The sequence below is a fragment of the Aspergillus costaricaensis genome (genome assembly GCF_003184835.1).
Source record: "Aspergillus costaricaensis CBS 115574 unplaced genomic scaffold BO79scaffold_16, whole genome shotgun sequence".
NCBI lineage: Eukaryota > Fungi > Ascomycota > Eurotiomycetes > Eurotiales > Aspergillaceae > Aspergillus > Aspergillus costaricensis.
This window is the reverse complement of record NW_020291816.1, coordinates 587,114-611,353: the sequence shown is the minus strand read 5'-3', so window position 1 is coordinate 611,353 and position 24,240 is coordinate 587,114. Positions and strand designations below refer to the sequence as shown.

Below are 24,240 nucleotides of genomic sequence, written 5' to 3'. Positions count from 1 at the left end.
CTGGTGGTGGGGCATGGCCAGTTCAACACGGATAACACTCGGACCGCCGCCCCCCTGGCTCGCTCCGAGTAGGAGGTAGGAACATACCCAAATCACAAGATGGGTTGGTCCGTCGTCATCATGCTGCCAGTGGCTTGGATCAGCATGTCATCCATCATCCACCACCTAACATATCGGGGATACATTGGGATAGAAATGGATCTTTCCCAGTGGCGATAATCCTGATACAGAAATGACAACCCAACTTACTACTTCAAGGGTCCTTACGGCGTTTTGATCGGCCGACATCGGATGGGGGGACTTAAATTGACTCGACGATTGACCGTTGGAAAAAAACTTGTCCTACCCAGTACTAGTATGATTGTGCCAAGACTAAGAGATGTGCACTCAACCTGCACGTCTACTATCTACATCATAGAGCATATTATGTTTCGCTCAGCTGCTGCGCGCCTCTGCAGAAATATGACCTCTGTGGCTGGCCGTGCTGGCTTTCGTGCATGTTAGTTCTCGCTACTCAACCCGAGTCAATAGCTTCTACGCCACTCTGGGGTTCTGGGTCTTCTTATCCAATTTCGGCCAGCAGACGACCCTGACCAAAATTATCAAGCTCTTCTCCCGAATGATTGGATTCGGGAGGTCCCCAGCTAGGAGATACCAGATACTGAGTACTAAGTACGTACTCACCAGCCAAAAATATCAGTTGATCTCGCCAATCAAGTTGAGATGTCAAGCATAGCTGCTGGGATTGTAATGTGCCCAGTTTACGATTGCTTTCCATCTCTAAGCTAACTCCAGCTCCCGCATGCAACTTTCGTCACCTGAACGAAGGGAGGTTGAGACCGTACAAGCAAAACCTAACCTACTGAAACACAGGCGAGCGCCAACGTTGTATGACTGGCTAGGAGAGTCGGAACGAAACTTCGAGGCAGCGACAATACTACGCTCACTTCCACCTTTACATAGCGATATGAGCTATCTTTAAACTTCGTAACTCACCAGCTTATTGGGTTGAAATTTGAATTTCTGGCAATATTTCCCACCCCAAGAAGGAGAGTGGCAGTCGGCTCTATCGCATCTCCACACAAACTCAAACCGTTATGTGAGAAGGATCCGTCAAGGGACATCGGCCCCATCATCACTGCAAGTGTTGGCGTTGTGGCTGAGAGTGGGACAACATTCTGGCTCTCAGAACGGAGAAGGAAGTAGGAGTTTCAGACTTAATATGCAGCCAGTAAACTAGATAGTTGATCCAAGACAGACCGTCGTCGTGAAGAAGCGGGCTTCCGAAGGTGTTTAAACAGGTGGTGGACCAAGGCAACTGGCCTGAAGTTAGTTCATTTCGGCCACACGTGCCGCCAGCAAGACGCATTTGACCGGACCAAGGGCCGAGACAGTCGAAAGTTGAAACTCCCTGACAGGAGCACGGGAAACGCGGGGCAGAGAAAAAGGGGGAAGAACAATGAACCCAGCCGGGCTGTCTTAGTGGCAGGAACCGACTATTGGAAACCTTGAGGCGTCGAGTAACATGACTTCTACCGCGTACCGGCGATTGAGGTTCACACAAAGGAGCAGAGCAGATGGGTTTATCTAGACACTTTCGAACGTTGGACACGATCGGGACGTGGCTTCCTCTCCCCTCTCACTACCGTATCGTTCCGCTCTTCTTTTGGTGCGGAGCGCTTCACTGCTTAACATCATGAGGAGGGATGAACGGCTACACTTTAAACCAGCAAGCAGGACGGAGGACATTTAGCCGGACTAGATGTCGCATGCATCGGTGGTAATAAGTAGTCGGAGAATGCACGTCACCCTGCTGAGCTAGTCAATTGGCCAGTCCATGGACGGGGATTAACATGACAATTTCTGCAGGTTCCATGGAGGTACTTAGTATATCCATTTCGTAGAAGCAAATGCCAGCATAAGCATAGAGTTGGCTGTGGGTGTGCAATGGCGCATCCCATTGAGTGCCTGATGAATAGTGAATAATAAGAGCGAGTTTCGTTTCAGATGGATATGAGCAGGACCACCACATTGGAGAGCAAGTCTCATTAGGACCAAACAATACTACGTAGTAATTTGTTACCCTCCCTCCTCCCCTCTACCCATGCTACTACTTACTAGTAGTAAAACATCCATACCAAACAACCCTGCCTACTCAATAATCATCAATGGGTCAAGTAATCGATATTCAGGACCTCTTCATCCTATAGTGGGGATGTATGCCTGAGGCAGTGAAGGGGAAAGAAGTGGGTTCGATTGGGGAATAAAGAAACTACGGATGGAAACGAAGAAATAATTCAGAGGTGGAAAAATCAGAAATTAAATAGGGGAACAGGGGAAACTGGAACAAATCAAAACCAGACATCGTGGATGACATGACTTGCCCTATTGATAGGAACTTCTTCCATTCTTCCCTTTTCCCCATTCGCAACCGCCGCAATTAATTTGGCAAAAGACCAATAGCTTCCGATATTACTCCTGCCTCGGGGCACACCTACTAAGTACTACTTACTTAGTAGTATTTACCTCCAACACCACCAACCGCTACCACCGCGGACTCCGTACAAGAACTCCTACTACTACTACTACTACTACTCCTAGTATTGTTGTTGCTGTTGCTGCTTTTACTAGTAGTAGCTTCCTCCTTCCCCGGCTAGTCCCCCGAGTCCTTCAGGAGGGACACTGACCAGGCTACCTGTCATCTATCTGGAATTACTTCCTTCCTTGCTGTTGTGCTTAGGTGAGTTGACTGCTGTTTCCAAACGTGTTGGTTCTTCAATCATCCTCGAATCCCGCTTTCTATTGCTCGGTAGTATTCTTCTCTTTCTCTTGAATCTGGCCCCTTCTGCTGCAACAACCCCTCCAACGGACTCCTTGTGATTATCCGTCTCTTTTCTTTTCTGTAAACACTCAATTTTTTTTTTTTTTTTTTTTTTTTTTTTTTTTTTTTTGGTTTCTTCCTATAACCGTCATTCTTTCCCTGAGACGTTTCCCACTCTTTTTCCTTTCTTTCCTTTCTGGAAAACGAAGTAAAGGAAAAGGAAGGAAGGAAGGAAGGAAATAGCTTCCTCTTTTTCTTTCTTTTTTTTCTTCCCCATTCCGTTTTTGTTTTACACTTTCCGGTGCTCTGTAACTTATATTTTATTATTTGTGTTCTTTCTCTTTTCTTCTTCTTCTTCTTTTTTTTTTTTTTTGGCCCCCTGTCTATTGTTGTTCGCAGGCTTTCTGTGTGGAGGGGTCTATCTCTCATAGAGCGATAATAGTTCCCTCTGGGCTGGAAGCATAAACGGCGGTTACCCAGCCGTGCCCACTTGTCGGAACGCCTGGCAGAGTTTCCCGCCGTTGGAACGCAATTGCAGTTGTTCCCCCCCCCCTGGCTCTGTGGCTCTGGCTCCCGGCTTTTGGCTTTTGGCTTACCTCTGCAGCAAACCACCAAGCAACCACACCAACCAACTACTACTACCACTACAACCACCACCAGCAGATCACACCCCCCCTCCTCCCCTTGGTGCTTGCTTCGTCGATTGACCTGCCTAGCAACCTGTTGGAATTTTTCGTATATTCGTTCGCTCAAATCACCTGGCTGGTCCTTACATGGAGCAAATTCGGTGTTGCTCTTCCGCGATACGACTCTTCCGCTCGCCTTGTGTGGTTTTTTCCAGTGTGCCCTTCTTCCCGGCTAGAGGCCATCGCTCCCTCCCCTTAAAACACCGTCTATCTGTTTGACGATCGCCCGGTCCGTCCACTCAGTGAACCTTCTGCCCACTACCCCGATTTACCTCGCGCTGGAAATCCCCATACCTCATTCACTCCTGTCTCCGGTCTGCTTCAGATTTTATTCAATCCATTTTCTGGCGGGTCCACTATTGCGAGAGTTGCCTTTTGCCTCCCCTCCCACACCCCCCCCCTCAAATCGAGGACTGCGATACCTTTTGCCCGCGCATAGCACAGCACAGCAGCACAAAAGGCGATTTTGCTGACCTATCGCTGGCCGAGTTCTGCACAGAGTCTACTGCTTTCTTCGTCTCCGGATTTCGCTCTCCCTACGGTTACCCTCTGTCCCCGTCCGAAGACACTCGCCGTGCTTTCCCTCGTTGACGGATTATACTGCACTCGCTGGTGGCGGACTGTTTTCCGCCCGCAAGGTTGGATTTTAGGTGGACCTCGACATCAGCGTCCGAATACCGTCGGACCTTCCTCGTCCCACTCTTCCCCAGAGGCCAACGTTGTTCGATCAACGTTGGAGTCGCTATATGATCCCAGACACCCATGGGAATGCTAAACTATCTTCCATCCCAGGTGGAAGGTCACCGGTAGCAGCACGGAAGGCCTCGAACATGCCGTGGAAGTTATCCACAGAAACGTCTCCGGAGGCAAAGAATCGGCCGCCATTGACTTCGCAGCAATCCAATTCCCTGCCCTCCACACCATACCAACATGCGCGAAAAATCTCTTTCCACTCCAGGTCACCTTCGCCCCCGCAAGGAAACACCTCCCCTCGCTCCACCCACTCCGAGTCTACCCATCTTCCCCCCTCGCTGCGAAAACAGTTCTCGGGCTGCAAATATGAAACCGCCATGGCTTTCTTCCGTCGAAGAATGCCGTATTCATTAGGTGCCGACCTGCTGCCGGAGGAAAAGGATGGCCTCAAGGAGCGGTTGGAGCCGGAGGAGGAGAAGAGACTCAGCGCAGATATGTTGGAGGTATACGATCAACTCCTGCCGTCAGCTGAAAGCGACGACCGGCGACGTCAATTAGTCCGCAAGTTGGAGAAGCTCTTCAATGATCAGTGGCCAGGCTGCAATATCAAGGTTCACGTTTTCGGCTCGTCGGGGAATAAGCTCTGTTCAAGTGACTCAGACGGTATGTTTCGGTAATGCGGCTTACTTTATGTGTGTGTTCTAACGATGATTAAGTGGACATCTGTATAACTACCACTTATAAGGAGCTTGAGCACGTATGCCTCTTGGCAGAGGTACTAGCCAAGCGTAAGCGAACCACCATTTGCCTTCCTTGTGTAAACAGTCGCTGACAATGATTTGGGGTACAGATGGTATGGAACGGGTCGTTTGCGTATCGCACGCCAAAGTACCTATCGTGAAGATCTGGGATCCGGAGCTGCGATTAGCATGCGACATGAACGTCAATAATACTATGGCACTGGAGAATACCCGGATGGTCCGGACGTATGTGGAACTTGACGAACGCGTGCGACCCTTGGCTATGATAATCAAGCATTGGACGAAACGGAGGATCCTCAACGATGCCGGTATGTGTCGAGTCGTCGATTTTGGACAGACAACTGGAGCGAGTTTTCGACTGACTGTCCGCACACAGGCCTTGGAGGCACACTAAGCTCCTACACGTGGATTTGCCTGATAATCAATTTCTTACAAACGCGAGACCCCCCCGTTTTGCCGAGCCTTCAAGCTCGGCCGCATAAGAAGAAATTGACCGCGGACGGGATAGTCTGTTCTTTTGATGATGACCTCGATTCCCTTGTTGGCTATGGGCGGAAAAACAAGCAGAGTCTCGGAGAGCTACTCTTCCAGTTTTTCAAATACTATGGTCATGAACTCGATTACGAGCGGCATGTGATATCTGTCCGTGAGGGGAAGCTCTTGTCGAAGGAGGCGAAAGGCTGGCACTTGCTACAAAACAACCGTTTATGTGTGGAAGAGCCTTTCAACACTTCACGGAATTTGGGAAACACAGCGGACGACACATCGTTTCGAGGGGTCCATATGGAGCTGCGCCGGGCATTCCAGGCCGTTTCCGAAGGGAACCTGGAGCACTGCTGCGAACAATACGAATATCCCCCGGAGGAAGAACGCTCGTGGGAGAGACCGCCGCCCCAACCGCGTCCTGTGCTCACTGCAGCACCGCCACCGTCCCGCGGAGGTCGCGGAGGTCGTGGCGGACGACATTCGAATCAGTTCTCCCGAGGAGGGCACTCCGGTGGTCGTAGGGCTTCCAACACACCGAATAAGTCCGGTAACTTTCGTCAACCCAACGGTATGACCGCCTCTGAGCTTTCTTTGCAAGCGCAGCACGCACAGTACCTCTTGCATGACCATCTCTATCAGCAAATACAGATCCTTCAGGCCCAAGAGCAAGAACTGCGGCTGCAGCTGCAGAACCAGGCGCTCCTCACTGGGAGGCCGCCGCCGGTTCTCATTCGCCAACCGTTTATTCAGTTCCCAATGCCTCAGCAACAAGAATCTTCAGGCGACGACAACTCTCGATCAAGGTCGGGCACTGTGAACCATCCGCCTCTCAGCACACCGCACCGCCAGAACGTGTATTACAACAGTCACTACCTCCCTGTGGGAGTTCCTGGCGTGCAGGGGAGCAACACAAATCCGCCGTCGCCTTCAGCCACTGCTGCCATGCCGGACCTTCGGCGTAGTCCGCGTCGATCATCTGTTGCCAACGGATCTCCGGGTGGGTCACTCCGAGCACACTCACAGCCGGCTCGAACAGTCAATTCCCTTCCGAGCTTTGCGCCACTGTATTCGATATCTCAGATGGCGGACAGCTCGCCGGGGTCGAAGGCGCGCAATGCTCCCGGCTCACCCGACGGTACACAGGGCGATGAGAACAACACCTTTATGCCGAGCAGCCTTCCCAACGTGTCTCGTTCTACCTATTTTGATGAATGCCGGCCGAATGAGTATATGGGATATTACCTTGCAACTTCCCCGCAGCTACAGACGTATCATCAAAACGCTTTACTATCGCCGCTATCTCCGGTAGGACTGGCACTGCAGAACGGCGGCGTCGTGCCATTTGTTACGAACCCTCAGGATTATATGACGTCAATTCCGGCAAGTGAAGCGACCGGTCAAGCCTCAGATAACAGCTCTGCATTGCCAACGAAACCAGGGTCGACGTCGCAGCGTGCAACTTCGCGACCAGCTGCATCTGGTGATCGGAGCGGACCTTTGATCGTGGACGGCTCGGTACCCCCTAGTGAACAGCGTCTCTCGGTATCGGCGGAAAGCTATGATCCGTACACGGCTATGAGCCACTGTACGTCGAATTCAGATGACCTGAATATGGATACGCCAGCGAGCGTCTCAGACTCTGTGTCTCATGAATACCAGGACAATAGCTCGGTCGAGATTGATCAGCCGCCCTACTTTGGTCGTCAGGGGGTTGACATTTACCAAACAGGGAAAGCAGCTGATTCCTTTGTTAATGGACACGGTGCAAAGCAGAGTCTGCTCTCGAGCCGGTTGCAAAGCCTTCATCTCGCAAACTCCGAAAAGACCTCCGAACCTCAGCTGAAGCATAGTACCGAGAAGATGAAAGTGCCGCAATCGAATCACGAAGCAGCGGATAGAGACAATCATCGCTCGAAACAGGTAAATTCAGGTGAAAAGCCACTAACCACAGGGCCATCGCCAGCGGCGGACTCGCACTTTTCTTCCAGTGGGAAACGGCGGCCTAATGGCGTCGATGCTTCTGAACGGGCCAACGGGGTTTCACACAAAACGAAATCGAAGAATCACAATCCGCCTTCCGGACCAACCGATAACGAGAAACGTCATCCCATTGCTCAATCGCGAAAGTCCAACGGGGTCAGTTCGACACCGGACTCCGCTGTCGCTCATGCCGGTGGTGGTTGGCAGACGACCAAAAGGAAGCCGAAGAAGAATGCCAGACATTCAACAGAACACAGGCATGGCTTGCATAGTGGTGCGGAGCCCCTCCCAGCAGATGAGTCATTGAGAAAGGGGGGTTGAAAATACTAGATGATGTGTCATTGTGAGCATTATCTGTTGTCCGTGTTGCGTTGCCTCCAGCAGTCTTATCTAGCACAGGCCGCACGCGCGATACCTTCGGCCAAGCTGAGCCATAGCTGTGCTTGGTTGGGGAACACCTACCGGGTTGGCCTGTTTACTGAACCAGCATCGGGTAGAGAGCTTCCTGGCGGCCATATAGCCTGTTACATGCATGGCTATCGTATAGCCTGTGCTACGATTTTACAAATGCGTTTATTTTTGGGAGGAGTGCTTGAGTATACTATCGAACCCTTCGATCAGCTGGAGGGATGTTCCATGGTACTGTATAAATGAGGCGGCGTCCTCTTCTTGCAAATGACATGATTTCGATTGCACTTGTTTTCTTGCTACATGTTATGGAAGTACATGACACTTTTCATCCGTCCTTTTTCTCTATTCATGTTCAATATTGGCGTTTTGCAAGGTTAAATAACGGAAAATTGGCAAGTCAGGGGGGTTTGGCTGGTTACCATGGGTTACTTGTGAGAATTGCATATGATATATGTTGCCCCGTCCTCTATGTCGTGGTTCATCTTATACTGTGGTTTTGTTTTGATGTGGTTTGGAGTTTGCATTTGACTCCTTTGGGTTGTGATTGAGGGCTTCCCCCCAGGCTGTTGGGTCCATACGACTTTGCATACCGGCTGTATCATCTTTCCCCTTGCTCCCTGCAGTGGTGCTGCATAGAGGGCAGCGAAACGCCAAAAAAAAAATACGCAGACCAAATGAAATATCCCCGCGGGTGCGATCGAGCTCCAAGGGGGAAGATAAAAAAAGAAGTGTCAGCTGATTTGAAAGACACCAAAATTGAAGCGGAATGGCATATGGCCTAGATGGCCCGTTCTTCTTCCTTCGTCTGGCCGAATTGGTCTCCTCGCCGTTTTTGTTTCTTCATCATATTGTTTTGTTTTCTTTTCATCCGCTTTTGAAGATTATAGTCCATCGGCATGACCGTCATCATCATCATCATCATCACCAACATCATCATCATCATCATCATCATCATCATTATTATTATCATTGTCATTGTCATTGTCAATATACCATCATAGCAGGGAGCCGGGCGAGCGGGTTCATATGGTTTGACTTTCACAGTTTCTTGTTTGCGTGCGTGTGTCGATTAGTTGACAGAGATGCTGTTTCCGTTTTTTTTCCTTCTTGTCCTTTCATTGCCTATGTTACATATTCCATCCACATCGGTTATGGGTTTGGGCAGTTGGGGTTGGGGGGGAAGAGGTGCAAATGTAGACGTTGGAATTTACATATACATGTGATTTCTACCATCAGGTCTCCTTCCCTGTAGAAAGATGCTGTGGTTATTACTTAACATTGAATCATAAATGAACTAACTACGTTATTCCTTCCATCCCAGTACCCAGAAGGTTTCATCCCGAATCACCTCCGGTGTGACATCCTGCAGGTTATGCGTCCGGGCCTTGCCATTCTTCGGAAAGAGACGATCGATCAATTCTATCGTATATACAGAATCTAGGAGATACAGGTAGTAACTTTGGAGCAAGAAGACAAGAAATAGCTTTCTAATAATACATGTAGGATCAGAAGCGAGAAAGGGAGGTATTAAAAGGTAACACAGAGAATATATGACAAGAGAAAAATGATCAGATCTGGTGTGATAAATACATATGGACGGGATTGGTGGTCATGGCTTCTTCGGCACTTGCAACTCATTGAAATGAATCAACCCGGTGCGGGTTCATTAGGTATAAATAAAGAGGTATAATGAAGTTAGGGGAAGAGGATGATGCTGCTGATGATGGTGGTAGTAATGGTGACGGCAGCGGCGATTTCCCCTTTAGCAGAATGCCTCTATCAGCATGTAGGGGAAAATCACAACGCATGCGGTCCAGAAAACCATAATGCATTTCAGGAAGGCCAGAGGCAGCATGTAAAAGGGATGCTCGGTGATGACGAGCCAGAGAGAGAGAAAGGCGACACTGAAGAAATGCCAGAACAGAACATCTGGCTTTTTGATCAGCCCACCCAGAAGACCAATTGGGCCGCTGGTCATTCCTAGCTCGAAGTAACGGAAGCAGCCTCGTTGAAGAGCACGCAAATTTTCGTCTAGATTTGCCCCAGAGGGGGTCTGGCGTTAGCTGCTGGGACTCTGGGTGCAACGGGGGAGAGGATAAACGAACCGTTGGCAGCAAACAGGGCATAGAGAGCCTGCGCTAAGATGTTGATGACTGAGGATGCTTTCTTCCGTTGCCAGTGGAAGGAGGACAGCTGTCGCAGGACTTGTTCATGATTAGCGAGGGTGGAGACTTTCTCCGGACTGAGCAAGTCACGTAGGACCACAACGTCGTTGAATGCGACGGTCATTCCTCCACCGGTCAGCGGATGCCGCATGTTGAGCGCATCTCCTAGAATGACCAGACCGGGAGTCTTGTTTGGCGCACTAGGGAGATATGAGTTCGGCATCGAGCGCAGCTGACCCTTGTCCAACGCAGCAACAAATGAAGGCTGAATAGATTTGGGAAGGGACGGGAGAACGACGTTGCGAAGGTGGTTCTTGACACCGCCGTTCTTGACGGAGGCCGATGGGAGGTTTTCTGGGATGTCGATGAGGATGCGGGTTTCGTGGGTGCCAATCTGGTAGACGAGGATAGGGGCATTGTCGCTGAGGAGGACGTGGCCATGGTAAGGCATGGGAAGGTCTGCATCGATCAACTCCAAGCCCCAGAACCTGGACCGGACCTTAGGGGTGTTGGAGTGGTATTGCTTGCGAAATTTCGAGGCGTAGCCATCTGCCACCACCGTAAGATGGCCGAAGTAGCAATCCTTCATGTCGCGGGTCACACACTCGACACCAAGAACCTGCTTGGTGTGGGAGCAAGTGACCAAGTCGGTGGCCTTGGTCTCTACGACCGTGACGTTGGGACAGGCCAGCGCGGCAGCCCGCAGCTTCATGATGAAGCGGCCATGGTGGAAACAACGCCCTTGCGGGGCGGGCGACGACGAAGAGGGCTTGGGGTAGGCAAACGAGACGGGTTTCCCAAAGTACGACACATAGTAGCCCTTGGCTGGGATGGCGTCAATGTCTTCCAGACAATCGGCAAGACCCAATTTCTCAAGCGCCTCGACACCGCCAGGCTGTAGCAATTCTCCGACGATCCGGTCAGGCTCCTTCATGGACGCCTCCAGCAGCAGGACGCTGCGCCCTTGTCTTCCAAGTGCCACCGCCAATGCACATCCCAGTATTCCAGCGCCCACAATCACGACATCGGCATGGTGGTGAATTAGCCTACGCTGTTTGGCGACATCGGCAGAGGGGGTGGTATGGCCATTGGCGACAACAGCGGCGGCCATTTTTGCGGGAGACGGGGGGGGGATCGCGGAGGTGGAAAGTCAAGGGAGGTCAGGATCGAGAGGACAAGGAAGAATGGCGGGATGCAAAGGGCATATTTCGATGGCTGTGAATCGGAGGAGAGAGATGGAGGGTAAATAATGCTGCGAAGAATAAGCAGGCAGCAATGAGGCAGGGATGAGGAAGAAAAAGTGCTGGAAGGAAAGTTGGAGAGTTTGAATTGACACAAGGGGAGTTGGAGGGAGTGGCGTGACATGTGAAAAAGGGACAAAAAGGGCGCGCGCGGGAGAAAGAGGAAAGAGCAGCTTATGGCCTGATATGATACTTTCTTCCTGTTCAATCCTCCGCGACTAGACTAGTTTCTGATAGTAATCAATCTAGATCATCGAAAGGATTCTCTTTCTTTTTCTTTTAGGGTAATTTGTGTTTAAAGTTGAATATCGCATATTATACTCTTTTTCACGTTGTGACGGTTAGCCGGGCGCCATTTTCGGCCGTCTAACCAACCTCCGCCTTGGCGTCCCGTATACTAATTCTCACGGCCTCCGGAGCTTCGGTGCACGCAGCGCCACGGTATTCTTTGCGTGTTGATCTGAAACAGCCTTCTCCTTCTAGGAGTCATAATGTGCTCTAACGTAATCAACAGTCGAACGGGCCACACGGTCAGGCGGGCCATCCTGAAATCCCATATAAAAGATGTCTTTTTAATTCTATAATATATCAATGTCACGGTGCCAGCCGTGGAGTACTGCCCGGACTAGCCACCCAGGCATATGACCCGAAGAGGCATAAAACTCACCAGTCTTCCAGATCCTATTTATAGCTTTAAGCTATATCTTATCTATCTTCTTATATATAATCTAATTATAATTAGCCAGCCAGTCTCCTATCTATTTCTATTTTTTATTTAAATTATCTTTCTATTACTCCTGCCAGCCTATATCTTGATATTATATAATTTTTTTTTTTTAAAATAAATAATTAACCAGATATCCACTATCCTATAATCTTTGATTAATTCTAATAAATTCAAAGAATTTATATAACATATCACAGAGAATCCTGAAGAATAGTATAATTACTATAATTAAATCTTAATTTTTATAATAAAAATAAATAATAACTATTTCTAACTCTAGCAGAATCTTACTATAAGAAATATTATAATAATTTACTAAATCTAGTAAATTATAAATATTAATTATTAGCTTATCAAGATACTTACTATTAAGAAGATTATTATTAAAAAAAAAATTAAATATTAAAAAAATATACTAGAACTATCTAAGTTATTATATTTATAATTAATATCTCTGATTAAACACTTAAATCTATTACTAAAAATATAATAACTGTTTTAGTAAAAATAGTTTTATTAATTAATTCTAATTTTTCTATCTCTGTCTTTTTTTTAAATATATTTATAATTTTAATAAATTTAAAAATAATTATATTAATTTTACCTGATTTATCTTCTAGATCTAAGAAAAAATATTTATTAATTATAATTATTATTTAATTTTATAAATTTATATATCTTATATTATAAGCTATCTAGAAAGAATATTATATAACTAGATTTAATTTTATATTAAGAATAGAATTTATACTCTAACAGACTATATAAAGATCTTAAAATTTTTATAATATATTTTTAAAGATTCTAACTATATTTATAATATTTAATTAAAATTATATTATTTAAAGCAGGATAACTAGAAATTTAATATTTATTTTATTAAATTTTAATATCTAGCCTGAGAAACTAGAATATATTTAAATATATTACTTTTAATATTAAAAAAAAATATTAATTATAAATTAAAAATTATATTTCTGAATAACATCCCGTCTGAAAAAAATTATTATATTTTAATTTATTTTTTTTAATTCCTGAACAGCAGAAGATTATAATATATTTTAAATTTTATAATAAGTTTTAGAAACTATTTATTAGATTAATTAATCTTATCTTTTCTAGAAAAATTTTATAAAAATCTTTTACAAATTCTATTAGTAAAAGATTTTTTATTTTAAATTATAATTTTATAAATTTTTCTATTTCCTGCTACCTGTTATTCTAGTTTAAATTTATTTAAAAAAAAATATTTTTACTGTAGTTTTAATTAATATTTAATCTAAGATTATTCTAAGCTTAATATTTATATTTAATATACTGGTTATTCTATATACTTAATCTTATTATTAAAAATATATTTATTATTTTATTATTACTTCTTACTTATAGCTCCGGTTCTAGTCTATTTTCTAATTTTTTTAATATTTTAATTTATCAGAATATTATATCTAGAATATCTATACTTTCTAGATTTAAATAAATAATTAAAAAAAGTTTATCTGGCTTAAGTTATTACTAGACTATATTTTTAATATAAATTTATATTTTATTTGAAACTGCTACTAGAAGACTTTTAATTAAAAAAAAATTTTAAAAAATTAATTTAATAATAACTTTTATTATACTGAACCCTGAAGAGAAATAGATTTTTATTTATATTATATTTAATACTAATTATACCATATTTTGTATTATAAATAAAAATTAAATTAAGATTTAATAATTATTATTATATTTTTTAAAATATTTTAAATCTATCATAGAATTTAATAATTATAAAAATAAGATTAAAATAATTATTTATTATATCTAAACCATCCTGAAGATATATAATTATATTAAAAAAAATATTTTTTTTAGTTATCTAGCTAGTATATTTTTTAATTATAATTAATTTATTCTAGTTAAAACTTTATAATTCTTATATAAATTTTATTAATTATATTTTTTAATTTACTAGTTCTTATTACTAGAAGTATTATAATATTCTAATTTAATTAATTAAGATTTATATTTTCTATAATATCCTGGCCTATATCTAATTAATAAATATATATTTATCTAAATCTTTAAGAAATAAAGATATCTAATTTATTTTTTTAAATATATATATTATATATACCCACCAAAATTATCCTGTTTATATAATTATTATAATCTAATTTAATATAGTACTTTATACTGTTCCTGACTAAAAAAAGCTTAAATTACTTAAAAAATTCCAGAAATTTATTAATATATTTTTTTTTAAAAGATAGAGAAGCTTCTGTTTTATTATATTTATAATTATATTATTATTTTAAAGAAGAGAAAGATCCTGCTATTTAAATTTTTATATAAAATATTTTAAAAAAAATTAATAATTCTTTATAAATAACTAGTTAAAAATTTATAAAAAAAATTTATTTATTTTAATTCTTTTTCAGCAGTCTTCCTAGTTCTATTTATTAAAAAATTAAATAAAAGCCTAAGATTTTATATAAATTATTATATTTTAAATATTATTTTAATTAAGAATTATTACCCGTTGCTGCTGGTCAAGAAGATCTTAAATAATTTAAAAAAAATATAGTATTTTATTAAGATTAATATTATCAGTATTTTTAATAATATTTAGATTACTAAAGACCAGAAATACCTGATAATATTTTATATAAAATTTAATCTTTATAAGTTATTAATTATATTATTTAAATTATTAAGAGTTCTTGCTATTTTCTAGTATTATATTAATAATATTTTATAAGATTATCTAAATATATTTTATATAATTTATTTAAATAATATTTTTATTTATAGCTGAATTAAAAATAAGTATTTAAATTATATTAAAAAAATTTTCTAAAAACTCTATACAGCCGGCTTATTTATTAAATTATTTAAATATAAATTTATTATTTTTGAAACCAAGTTCCTGGGCCTTATTATAAACTATAATAAATTTTATATAAATTTTAAAAAAATTAAAACTATTATTAATTAGCCTGTTTTAATCTGTATTATTAATATATAAATTTTTTTAAATTTTAATAATTTTTATTATTATTTTATTTAAGATTTTTTTAAGTTGACTACCCTGCTTGTATATCTTATTAAAAAAAATATTTTTTTTTAATAAAATATACTTTATTAAAATATTTTTAATTATTTATAAAAAATTTTTATAGATACTTCTGTACTCCAGCTTTTTAATTAAATTTATAAAATAATATTTAAAATTAATATCTCTAATTATATTTCTATTAAAATTTTATTTTAATATAATAATAATAGTCTGCTGCACCCTGTTACCTTCTTTTTTAAAAAATATATTTTAATAAAATATAATTATAAAATTTATAATAAAAAACTTCTTATAATTATCTACTGCTTTGAAAAATGGTATTTAAAATTTAAAAAAATTCTATTTTTAATTTAAGTTATTATAGATTATTATAATCTAAAATATTTTATATTTATTAAGCTTCTGAACTGCCGCCAGGCCTAATAATTAAAATTTTTATTTTATTTTAATTTTTATATTATTTACTATTCTAGATATTATGGAACTAAATTTAATAATTTAATTAAAAAATTAAAAGATCTTTTTAAAGAGAGAGATAAATAACTATTATATTAAAATTAAATTATATTTAAATAAGAGAATCTAGACTTTGCTTATTTTATAAAAAAAAATCTTAATTTATTATTTATATATAAAGATTTTATAAAAGACTTTTATAGAATCTTCTTAGATTTTATTTATTTTATTAATAATAAATCTGAATAATTACAGGAATCTAATTTATTAATTACTTAAAAAAATTTTATAAAAAACTTTTATAAATTTATCTTAATTCTAGTAATCTGATAATTAATCCAGATTATTTTTAAAAATAAATAAAATTTATAATTATTTTTTAAAATCTAGATTACCCTGCAAGATATATATAAGAAAAATAAATAAATATTAAATATTTTAAAAATATTAATAATAGATAAGAATTAATATCCAGATATTTTTTTAGCTTTTTATAAAAGAAAAAGAAGTCTGTTATATTATAAGAATTATTTATAAATTCCTGATTATACTGATCTGAAAATTAATTTAATTTATTTAATTTATAATAAGTTCTTTTTAAGATATTCTAGAAAATCTTATATTTATAAATTCTTAATCTGAGAATACTACTGGCTAAACTAATATTATTATATAGAATAATAAATAAGAAACTATTATATTTATTAAAGAATAATTTTCTTATAAAAGATTAAGTAAAGTATTCTAAAACTTTTATTAATTTTAAAATATATTTAATAAAATATATTTATAGATTTTATTATTTATCTACTAGAGAATAAAAATTATAATATAATATTAATAATTATTAATTATTTAATTAAAATAAAGTATCTAATCTTTTATAATATTATAGTTAATACTGTTATTGTAGCTTTTATATATATTTAATATATATAGAAATTATATAAATTATCTTATTCTATTATCTCTGACAGAAGTCTTTAATTTATTATTAATTTTTAAAAATATTTAATCCAGTACTTAAATATCAGAAGTAAATTATTAATAATTTATTATTTAAAAATTAATAAATAGATAAAGTAAATAAATATTATATTTAAATAATATTTTTATATTTATATAAATTATCTACAGGATAACTGGTCCAGCTAATTATTTTTAATTAAATTTATTTTAAATATTATTTATTCTAATATAATTAAGATTATTTTATTTTTTATTAACTATAGTTTTTATTTTTATATAAAATTTAAATCTATACCTGTACTGAACTGATTTATTATTAAAAATATAGAATAATTTATTATTAAAATATAAATAATTACTAAGTTTATATAAGCTGAGATAATTATAGTCTAAACTAAATATATAAAATAAATAAATAAAAGATATTATTTTAATTTAAAATTTTAAAAAGACTAGGAGATCTAGCTAAATATTTAATTTATTAAAATTTTATAATTTAATAAAAAATTTAACTAAAATATTCTAGACTTATATCTAATTAAATAAATTATTAATTTATATATTTACTGCTTAATACTTCTATCCAGTATAAAAATTTATCTAGTATTTTATATAAATTTATTTATTTTTATTAATAATAATTTATTATTAGACTAGTACCAGTCTCTCTTTTTTTATATTAAAATTAATAATCTTGAAAAATAAAAAATTAAAAATATATTAAATTTTCTCTAGAATTATTATAGATAAGATTAATTTTGGCTGCTTTATCTTATTAAATAAATAAAATATATTAATTTTATTATAAAGTCTGCTGAATATCTAAAAAATATTTATTAAATTATTAAGAATTTTTATTACTATTATTTAAATAAGTCTGGATCTTTTTTTCACAGAAGCTTAATTTAAGAAAAAAAGAAATATTATTATAATATTAATTATAAAATATTATCTGGACTGGCTGCCCGGGCATATAATTGAAAAAGATATAAAATTTATTAATTTTTTAAATTCTGTTTATAACTTTAAGTTATATCTTATCTATTTTTTTATATATAGTTTAATTATAGCTAGCCAGCCAGTCTCCTGTCTGTTTCTGTTTCCTGTTCAAGCTACCTTCCTACCACCCCTGCCAGCCCGCACCTTGACAATCAACCACTACTACTTCTATGAAGCTTTAACTTTGTAGATAGATTATATATATAAGAATAAGTATTCCATTGATTTTTTCAGATTTTTAAAATTTTTACCTTTATAATAAAAACAGATTCTTATATAATACATATAAAATACAGATATTGTAACATGATAAGTCTTTAAATAGATTTATATTAATTTTTAAAAGGTATATAGATATTCTTTATACTATTTTAAATCTATATAGAAAAAGTCTAATTCTTCTAGACCTGGGTGGTAGAGATATATTGTGTTTAAAAAGATATCTTTTATATAGTATTACCAGGTGGCCCGCCTGACCGTGTGGCCCGTCCGACCGTTGATTACGTTATACTTAATTATGATATACCAGGCTGACTGATCCCTATTCTTTCTCCAGACGCTGCCATGTATTGTTGTTTTACTGCTTCTTGTCTTCTATATCTGCTGTTTTCGCGCACGTCAACATTCCTAATCTATTTGTTTTTCTGAACTTTCTAATTTTTATTTATTTATTTTTTTTTATTTCTTTTTTATTTATTTATTTATTTTTTTAGTTGCTTTGTTAATAATATGTCCTGGTGCCTCCACTGCCGTACCTTACGGGAGTGAGGGTCTGGGTGAGAGTGATATCAGCTCCGCTGGTAGCGAAATTTTCTTGGATGATGAGTCTGATAATGACTCCAGCAGCGACCTGGAACTAAATAGCGATGGGTTTGATGATGATGATGATGATGATGATGATGATGAACAGGATGATGAATTCTTCTATGATGAAGGCCAGCTAGTCCTGGAACATTATCTGGCTGAAGCAGAGGAATCTAGATGTTTCTCGGGTCCGGTAGAAGTGGTATAGTGATACTACACAGAACACAATAGACGAGACTCGCGTCTACTGGGATAGGTAATAAATCTCCTTGAGCTACTGTATCTGAGAAGCTAATTGATACATGCCTTGGTAGGTACTGTTAATATATTGGTTGGGACTCAAGCCAGCAGTGGCAGTGGATCTCGGATTCAGAGAAGACTGTTTGTTTTCTCTATGGATTCTTCCTGTGGTGTTGTGATGTTCGACGCGGTAAGCAAGGATGACATTGCCTGGGGATCAGATATAAAAGCTTGCTAGAGTTCTTCTGGAAGTGGTAGTATCTGGTTCTGAAGCAGTAGGCTGTGGTGGGATTAAGTAAGGAGATCCAGGTAAAGGTGTAGGATGTAAGCTCATAAAATCTCTCTGCTCTGTTTTTATATAGAAGTCTAATCTTTGGCTACAGGTTATTGCTATTGTAGCGGAGCAGAAAGGCTTAGAACTCACGCGGCGACCGAAGAAGAATATGTATATTGAAGATGTTGCTGAGTTTGCACGGGTTCTCTTGACCACTACTGAGATGATATTTGAGTGTGGGTGGTAATGTATTCAACTTTTTGTCTTTTGCCAACTTGCTGTCATTACTGCAAGTTGTCCAGAGGCGCTTCTTGAGCTTCGCTACTGCGATATCACATTAACTCTTATCCGAGATCCGGAGAGTGGATGGCCAGTACTAATTGTTTTTCTAAGACCGGAGTTTACAAAGAAATTTCTCGGAAAGAAGGCACCGTACGTATCCAATATTAGAATTTCTAAATCTAGTGACTGATACCTTTATTGGACAGGAACGAGTTTAAGATTCCCGAGATTATTTTCGACCCTACTTTGGCTCTTAGTCCGCACCGTTTTTCTTCTTGGTATGCTTTTCCATATCAAAGGCTTCAAGTCAATCAGTACGACAGGACCAGTGCTAGATAGCCCAGAAAAGCTCTACAGCCTTACTGTGCTGGAGGGTTTAAGGCAGCAGGAGCTGAAACTAAAAGACGAACTCCTCGACAAGTACGTGTTCTGCCAAACAATTCGGGAGACAACCGGTTTTCGAATCGCCTTGGAGATAAAGTTGCTGGCCTCAACGCTCCGATCCCGGATGTGCCGCGCTGGCCAGATTACTGGCTTTGACGCTGTAACAAAGCCGTATATTCTTCGGTATGCTGGAGCTAAAGCTTTTAATAGCAGTGATGCGTATTATTAGAATCTTTTTGCCACTGAGGGTGTTAGCACGGTGAATAGGCGAAGTCACCGACGCGCTACAAAATGTCATTTTACAGCATGCCGACATCCGCACATTCATCCGCCATTATGAGGTAGATGTCGATGTCGACGTCCAAGGGATCATCCGCAAGACAGGTTCTCAGACCCCGCTGGTGCGGTTCGCGTGCTCGTTAAGCGCATCGATAGACCCGGACCGGCCCTATTGGCTTTCAGCCGATGAATCGAAGTCCCTCAATCAGCTCCCGGAAATTCGTAAACGGCAGCAGGTTGTTGTAGAGCGAAAAGAAAAGTGGAAGAATCGAGAGACTGAATAAGCATGTGCTACGCTAGCCTTGCGAGCTTCGTTTGATCAGCTTAGCGACGAAGCTTCAACTTATCGCTCTCACCAATCACAAGAGAAGATAGAAGTCTTGCAGGACCGGGTGCTAGAAGCCAAGCGAAAATACAACAAATCTGTTCGTGAAGTGAGAAATGAGAAGCAACGACAGCGAAACCGACAAATCAGGGAGAATCTAAAACGGTATAGAAACGAGCAACCCGTGATTGACCTAGAACGGCAGCTGGCGGGGAAGCTCGTCAATACCAAAGTGATGGACGCCCTAGAGCAGAGGAGATCTATGCCGGGGCAGCAAATGCTAATGATTGACGCTATACTTACCATGCTTGGCGCCACTCTGGAAGCGGAGCAGCGGCGCCTGATCAACGCAATCAATGCTGTGACTGCTTTCTGCGGCGTAGAAGAGGGCCGTCCTACACGACGACCGTCAGGACCAGGATGGCGACCTGCACCCGACTGTGACGAATCCCACGCTTCTGTTAAGCGGCGACGAATCTGCGCGGACGACGAGACTGAGTTAGCCCTACGCCAAGCGGTAAAATCTGTGCGGGTCACTTCTCCAAAGCAACGACCCCGGATCTGCTTTCTCTGCTTAGGGAATCCAGACCTCCCACTAAGAGACCGCCTCTTACAGCATACAACGCCCGGTTCGCTCACAAGGCACTTTCTACGGAAACATGTAAACCCCCCTTGGCCGGATACAGGGGTGAGATGTGAAATCTGTCATGGAACGCCATTGCAGCAAAAGTCTGAGCTCCTGCATCACGCGCACGTTTGAGTATCTCTGGTACAGCATGGTTGTTTTCCCTTGAGTTCTGTTCTTTACCTATCCTGCCAAGTCCATCGCCGTTCATCTCGGGCTGCTTGTTCAGCGATGGCGACGGTACGGAAACCCTGTATAATCTTTTCTTTCGAAGACTCAATGATGATGGACCGAAGTATTGATATGTGACTACACACTGTATTGCAAGGATACAAGAACTCGCCTTCGGACGACCTATCGAGTGGTGAGGTCAGATACCATCTATTGGGCTTTTCGTTCGTGATTTGCGTTTGCTCGAAAGTAGTAATATTATATATATTCTCTCTGCAGTCTTCATGAGCGTGGCACACTATGGCGTAATCCGCGTCCGCGGGAGGGAGGGGGAGGTAGTGGTGATTTGGGACTAGTATTGTCTGGGATGGGAAACTCCGGGTTGGGCTCCCGGTGGTGGGAACTCACTGGAGCTATACTAACTCGTCTTTCCCTCAACGGGAAGCACGAGACCGAGACGTGCTAAGAAGTACTATCTAATTTGTATAAGGCTCACTCCACAGCCGAACATGGCTGTCTAATACGAGTAATAATGGGCCAAATCTCGCTATTTCCGCCAACTCTTCCAATCACAGAAATACTACCCGATAATAACCAATGTGGCTATTTTCTGCCCACCATATAAGTCTTTGTTCCAAGACATTGATTTCTTGTATCGACAGCTGCTTCCCTATATGCGGGTTTCAACTTCACAATTTATCCAGTCGGTCCCTATAACGTGATTGCTGGGACCGAGCAACTAATAGTGCATATCTATACTATAGCTGGTGGCTGGAAGTGGTCATCTTATCCAAGTCGGCCTATGCTGATAGTGTATGATCTCTAAAGTCATCGTTCGGGACTAGTATCGGGTTTGGGTTACATCTCCGACGGAAGTCGCTCCGTAACTTGCGGACTTGTTTGCGCCGCCACACAGGACCATGGGTAATCCATCATCGGCAATGAGTTCAGAACTCCGAACGCCGGGTATATCAACATGCAAATTCCGATCACGCGATATCATTGACTACAGCACCTTCGATGTGACGACATTGTATGCGGTCATTATGTGGTGAGGGGTAAAGGATGCTATTTATTTAGACTCCTTGTCCCAGCTCTCAGACCAGCCAAGATTTTCGAAGCTCACGGGTGTAATTGTCGTTCAAGAGATCAATAAAGGTTTTTCTCTACCACGCTCGCCCAGACTAGAGACAAAGATGGAAGGGCACCTGGGAAAAGGGGTCTCTGGAGTTCAGACCATATGGCACGGAGTGAGTATCGTTCTACTTGTGATTTCACCTCGCGATTTCTCTCTCCCCTCTTTGTCCCAACTTGCCGGCTTATTATGGACCCATTTCTCTAATCTATCCTCAGGATGGCCGTGAAAGGGGACTCCTAACTCATCTGCTCAACCATCCAGAACTTGACAAACTACGAAACAGACCCACGGCCATCCTTAGTGAAATCGACCGCTGGGCGGCAGAGCATAACTATTGTATGATGACCATCGGCACAGAGAGGAGCAAACCTATCGTTGACTTGATCCACGAATGCGAACCTCAAATCATGGCCGAGCTCGGCGGGTATATTGGCTATTCTGCAATACTATTCGGGAATGAGGTGCGGCGTGCCGGTGGTACACAGTACCTTAGCCTGGAGAGTAATACGCAATATGCGAGTATAGCGAAGGAACTAGTTCAGCTTGCTGGCTTAGGGGACTTTGTTCGGATTCTTGTTGGGCCTAGTTCCGAGTCTCTGGTGAGACTTTCAGAAGCAGGATACAAGAAGGTTGACATACTTTTTATGGACCATGCGGAGAGATTGTATCTCAGCGATCTCAAGCTGGCGGAGGAGCTAAGGCTGGTAGAGTCAGGGGCGTTTGTGGTAGCTGATAATGTTGAAAGTTATCTGGCCAAGGAATATGTAAGATGGGTTGATGATGGCCAAGGGCGCAGGTATGAGTCACGCAAGCTGGATTACATACTTCCCAACGGTGAACTGGTGAGTTAACCAAGATTTTGATGCACTGTGCACTCTTATGCTGATACTCTCTTGCTTTCTGTACATAGGATGCAGTTCTGACCACCAAAATACTTTAGATTTGCGGGATCAGCGTTTATGGGAATGTCTATGGTATATGGGTGGTACCTGTCGCAAACATAACGTAACCCACGGTTAAGCGGCCCACACTGGTTATCCCATATAGAAGATGTTTTTATTTATTTTTTTTTATTTAAATCTTCTATATCTCAATTAATACTGAATCTAATCAGTTCTAATTTTATATATGAGCAATATACAGCAGAATGAATAATATATAATTTCTCTAGATTTTTAAGAATTTTTTGTATGAAATATATCAATGTATCCAAAATTACAGATAAATTACAGATTTTGTAATATGATAAGATACTATTTATATTTATATAGATTTTTAAGAAATATAAGATAGTTATTTATATAATTTAAAATCTATTCATACAATATTGAGTCTTCTAGTCTTATAATGGTTGAGATATCTTGTGTTTAAAAAGGGTCTTTTCATTTTGTATAGTATTACCAGCCGGGCCGCCTAACCGTGTGGGCCGCTTAACCGTGGGTTACGTTATTCCATAGTTCATAGCCTTATTCTTCCACCTTTTTTCTTGTCTCTTCCCCCTTTCTCAGACCCCCGAGGTGCTTCTAGTGTTTCTAGATGCTCTCATTCGGCTCCATAGGGCGAATCCCAGAAGCGTATAGATTTCCGTGTTGGAACCCAATTTTGGAGATCGTCAAAAAGTGGCATGCCCTCAAGCAGAGACGAGATGATATCGCCGAGACTCAAGTGCTCTTGTATGGCATCCAATACTAGGGTACTTCGGCTCTATCAGAGAACGGACCGGTTGACCGCATTGCATCGGCTTTTGGCGTTCGTGGGTCCCATTCTCTTCTCCGATCCGGACTAGGCCGCTTCCGACCTGCGTAAAGGTATCGGAGTTACCATTTGTGCCATCGGAGATGATTTGGAACATACTAAGTTCTACCAAATCGACGGTGGGTCGCTAGGTTGTCCTGCATTACTGCCGACGTGTTCTGCAGTTGCAGGGATGTACGTAAACCTCTATGGGTCGTGCTTTGTGCGGATGCTATCCTCATTTCACAGGGGTTGTATCTCCGGCACCGCATGAGGTCTAAGCGCTCACATAGTACCAAGTTCTTGCTGGCCGTTAACTGCGAATATATCACTCTTTATGAGAGGGGTATCACAAGAGTACATGCCACCTTTGTACCTGTCTGAAAAACGAAAACTGTACTTTGGTGACACCGGTGCTGTGGATCAACTGAGACAACGGACATTATCCGCTGCTCCAAACGTACAGACGTGTCGAAGCGAAATATGGTATTTTTCTATACCTGTTCAGCGAGGATGCATTATACA

General features: G+C 40.3%; 4 protein-coding genes across 4 annotated transcripts; 3 read left to right on the top strand and 1 right to left on the bottom strand.

Annotated features, from left to right (window-relative positions):
- Positions 1 to 4,337: 4,337 nt before the first annotated feature.
- BO79DRAFT_217976 (PAP/25A associated domain family) lies at positions 4,338 to 7,748 on the top strand (the record flags this gene model as incomplete). The annotated part of the gene is made up of 4 exons (XM_025683394.1): positions 4,338 to 4,863; positions 4,917 to 4,988; positions 5,051 to 5,269; positions 5,338 to 7,748. 4 exons carry the CDS (start codon positions 4,338 to 4,340, stop codon positions 7,746 to 7,748), a joined length of 3,228 nt encoding a protein of 1,075 aa, XP_025539501.1.
- Positions 7,749 to 7,913: 165 nt separating this feature from the next.
- On the top strand, positions 7,914 to 8,495 carry BO79DRAFT_17338 (uncharacterized protein). The gene has a single exon (XM_025679682.1). The coding sequence runs from the start codon at positions 8,078 to 8,080 to the stop codon at positions 8,384 to 8,386; it is 309 nt and encodes a 102-aa protein (XP_025539500.1). The 5' UTR covers positions 7,914 to 8,077; the 3' UTR covers positions 8,387 to 8,495.
- A 737-nt stretch (positions 8,496 to 9,232) lies between these two features.
- Positions 9,233 to 11,283, bottom strand: erg1 (squalene monooxygenase erg1). Its single transcript, XM_025682557.1, has 2 exons — positions 9,944 to 11,283; positions 9,233 to 9,869 (listed from the first exon to the last, which is right to left on the bottom strand). Exons 1-2 carry the CDS (start codon positions 11,112 to 11,114, stop codon positions 9,601 to 9,603), a joined length of 1,440 nt encoding a protein of 479 aa, XP_025539499.1. The 5' UTR covers positions 11,115 to 11,283; the 3' UTR covers positions 9,233 to 9,600.
- Positions 11,284 to 19,339: 8,056 nt separating this feature from the next.
- Positions 19,340 to 23,012, top strand: BO79DRAFT_287674 (uncharacterized protein; the record flags this gene model as incomplete). Its single annotated transcript, XM_025688613.1, has 5 exons — positions 19,340 to 19,655; positions 19,711 to 19,944; positions 20,023 to 20,564; positions 22,197 to 22,823; positions 22,892 to 23,012. The coding sequence occupies 5 exons, from the start codon at positions 19,340 to 19,342 to the stop codon at positions 22,919 to 22,921; spliced, it is 1,749 nt and encodes a 582-aa protein (XP_025539498.1). The 3' UTR covers positions 22,922 to 23,012.
- Positions 23,013 to 24,240: the final 1,228 nt, after the last annotated feature.

Bases quoted from the DNA above. Each gene is read 5' to 3' on its own strand.
- BO79DRAFT_17338 (XM_025679682.1), top strand. From the start codon at position 8,078: ATGAGGCGGCGTCCTCTTCTTGCAAATGACATGATTTCGATTGCACTT.
- erg1 (XM_025682557.1), bottom strand. From the start codon at position 11,114: ATGGCCGCCGCTGTTGTCGCCAATGGCCATACCACCCCCTCTGCCGAT. The intron at 9,870-9,943 runs GTTCGTTTATCC...GGGCAAATCTAG, and splicing joins TGCCCTGTTTGCTGCCAACG to ACGAAAATTTGCGTGCTCTT.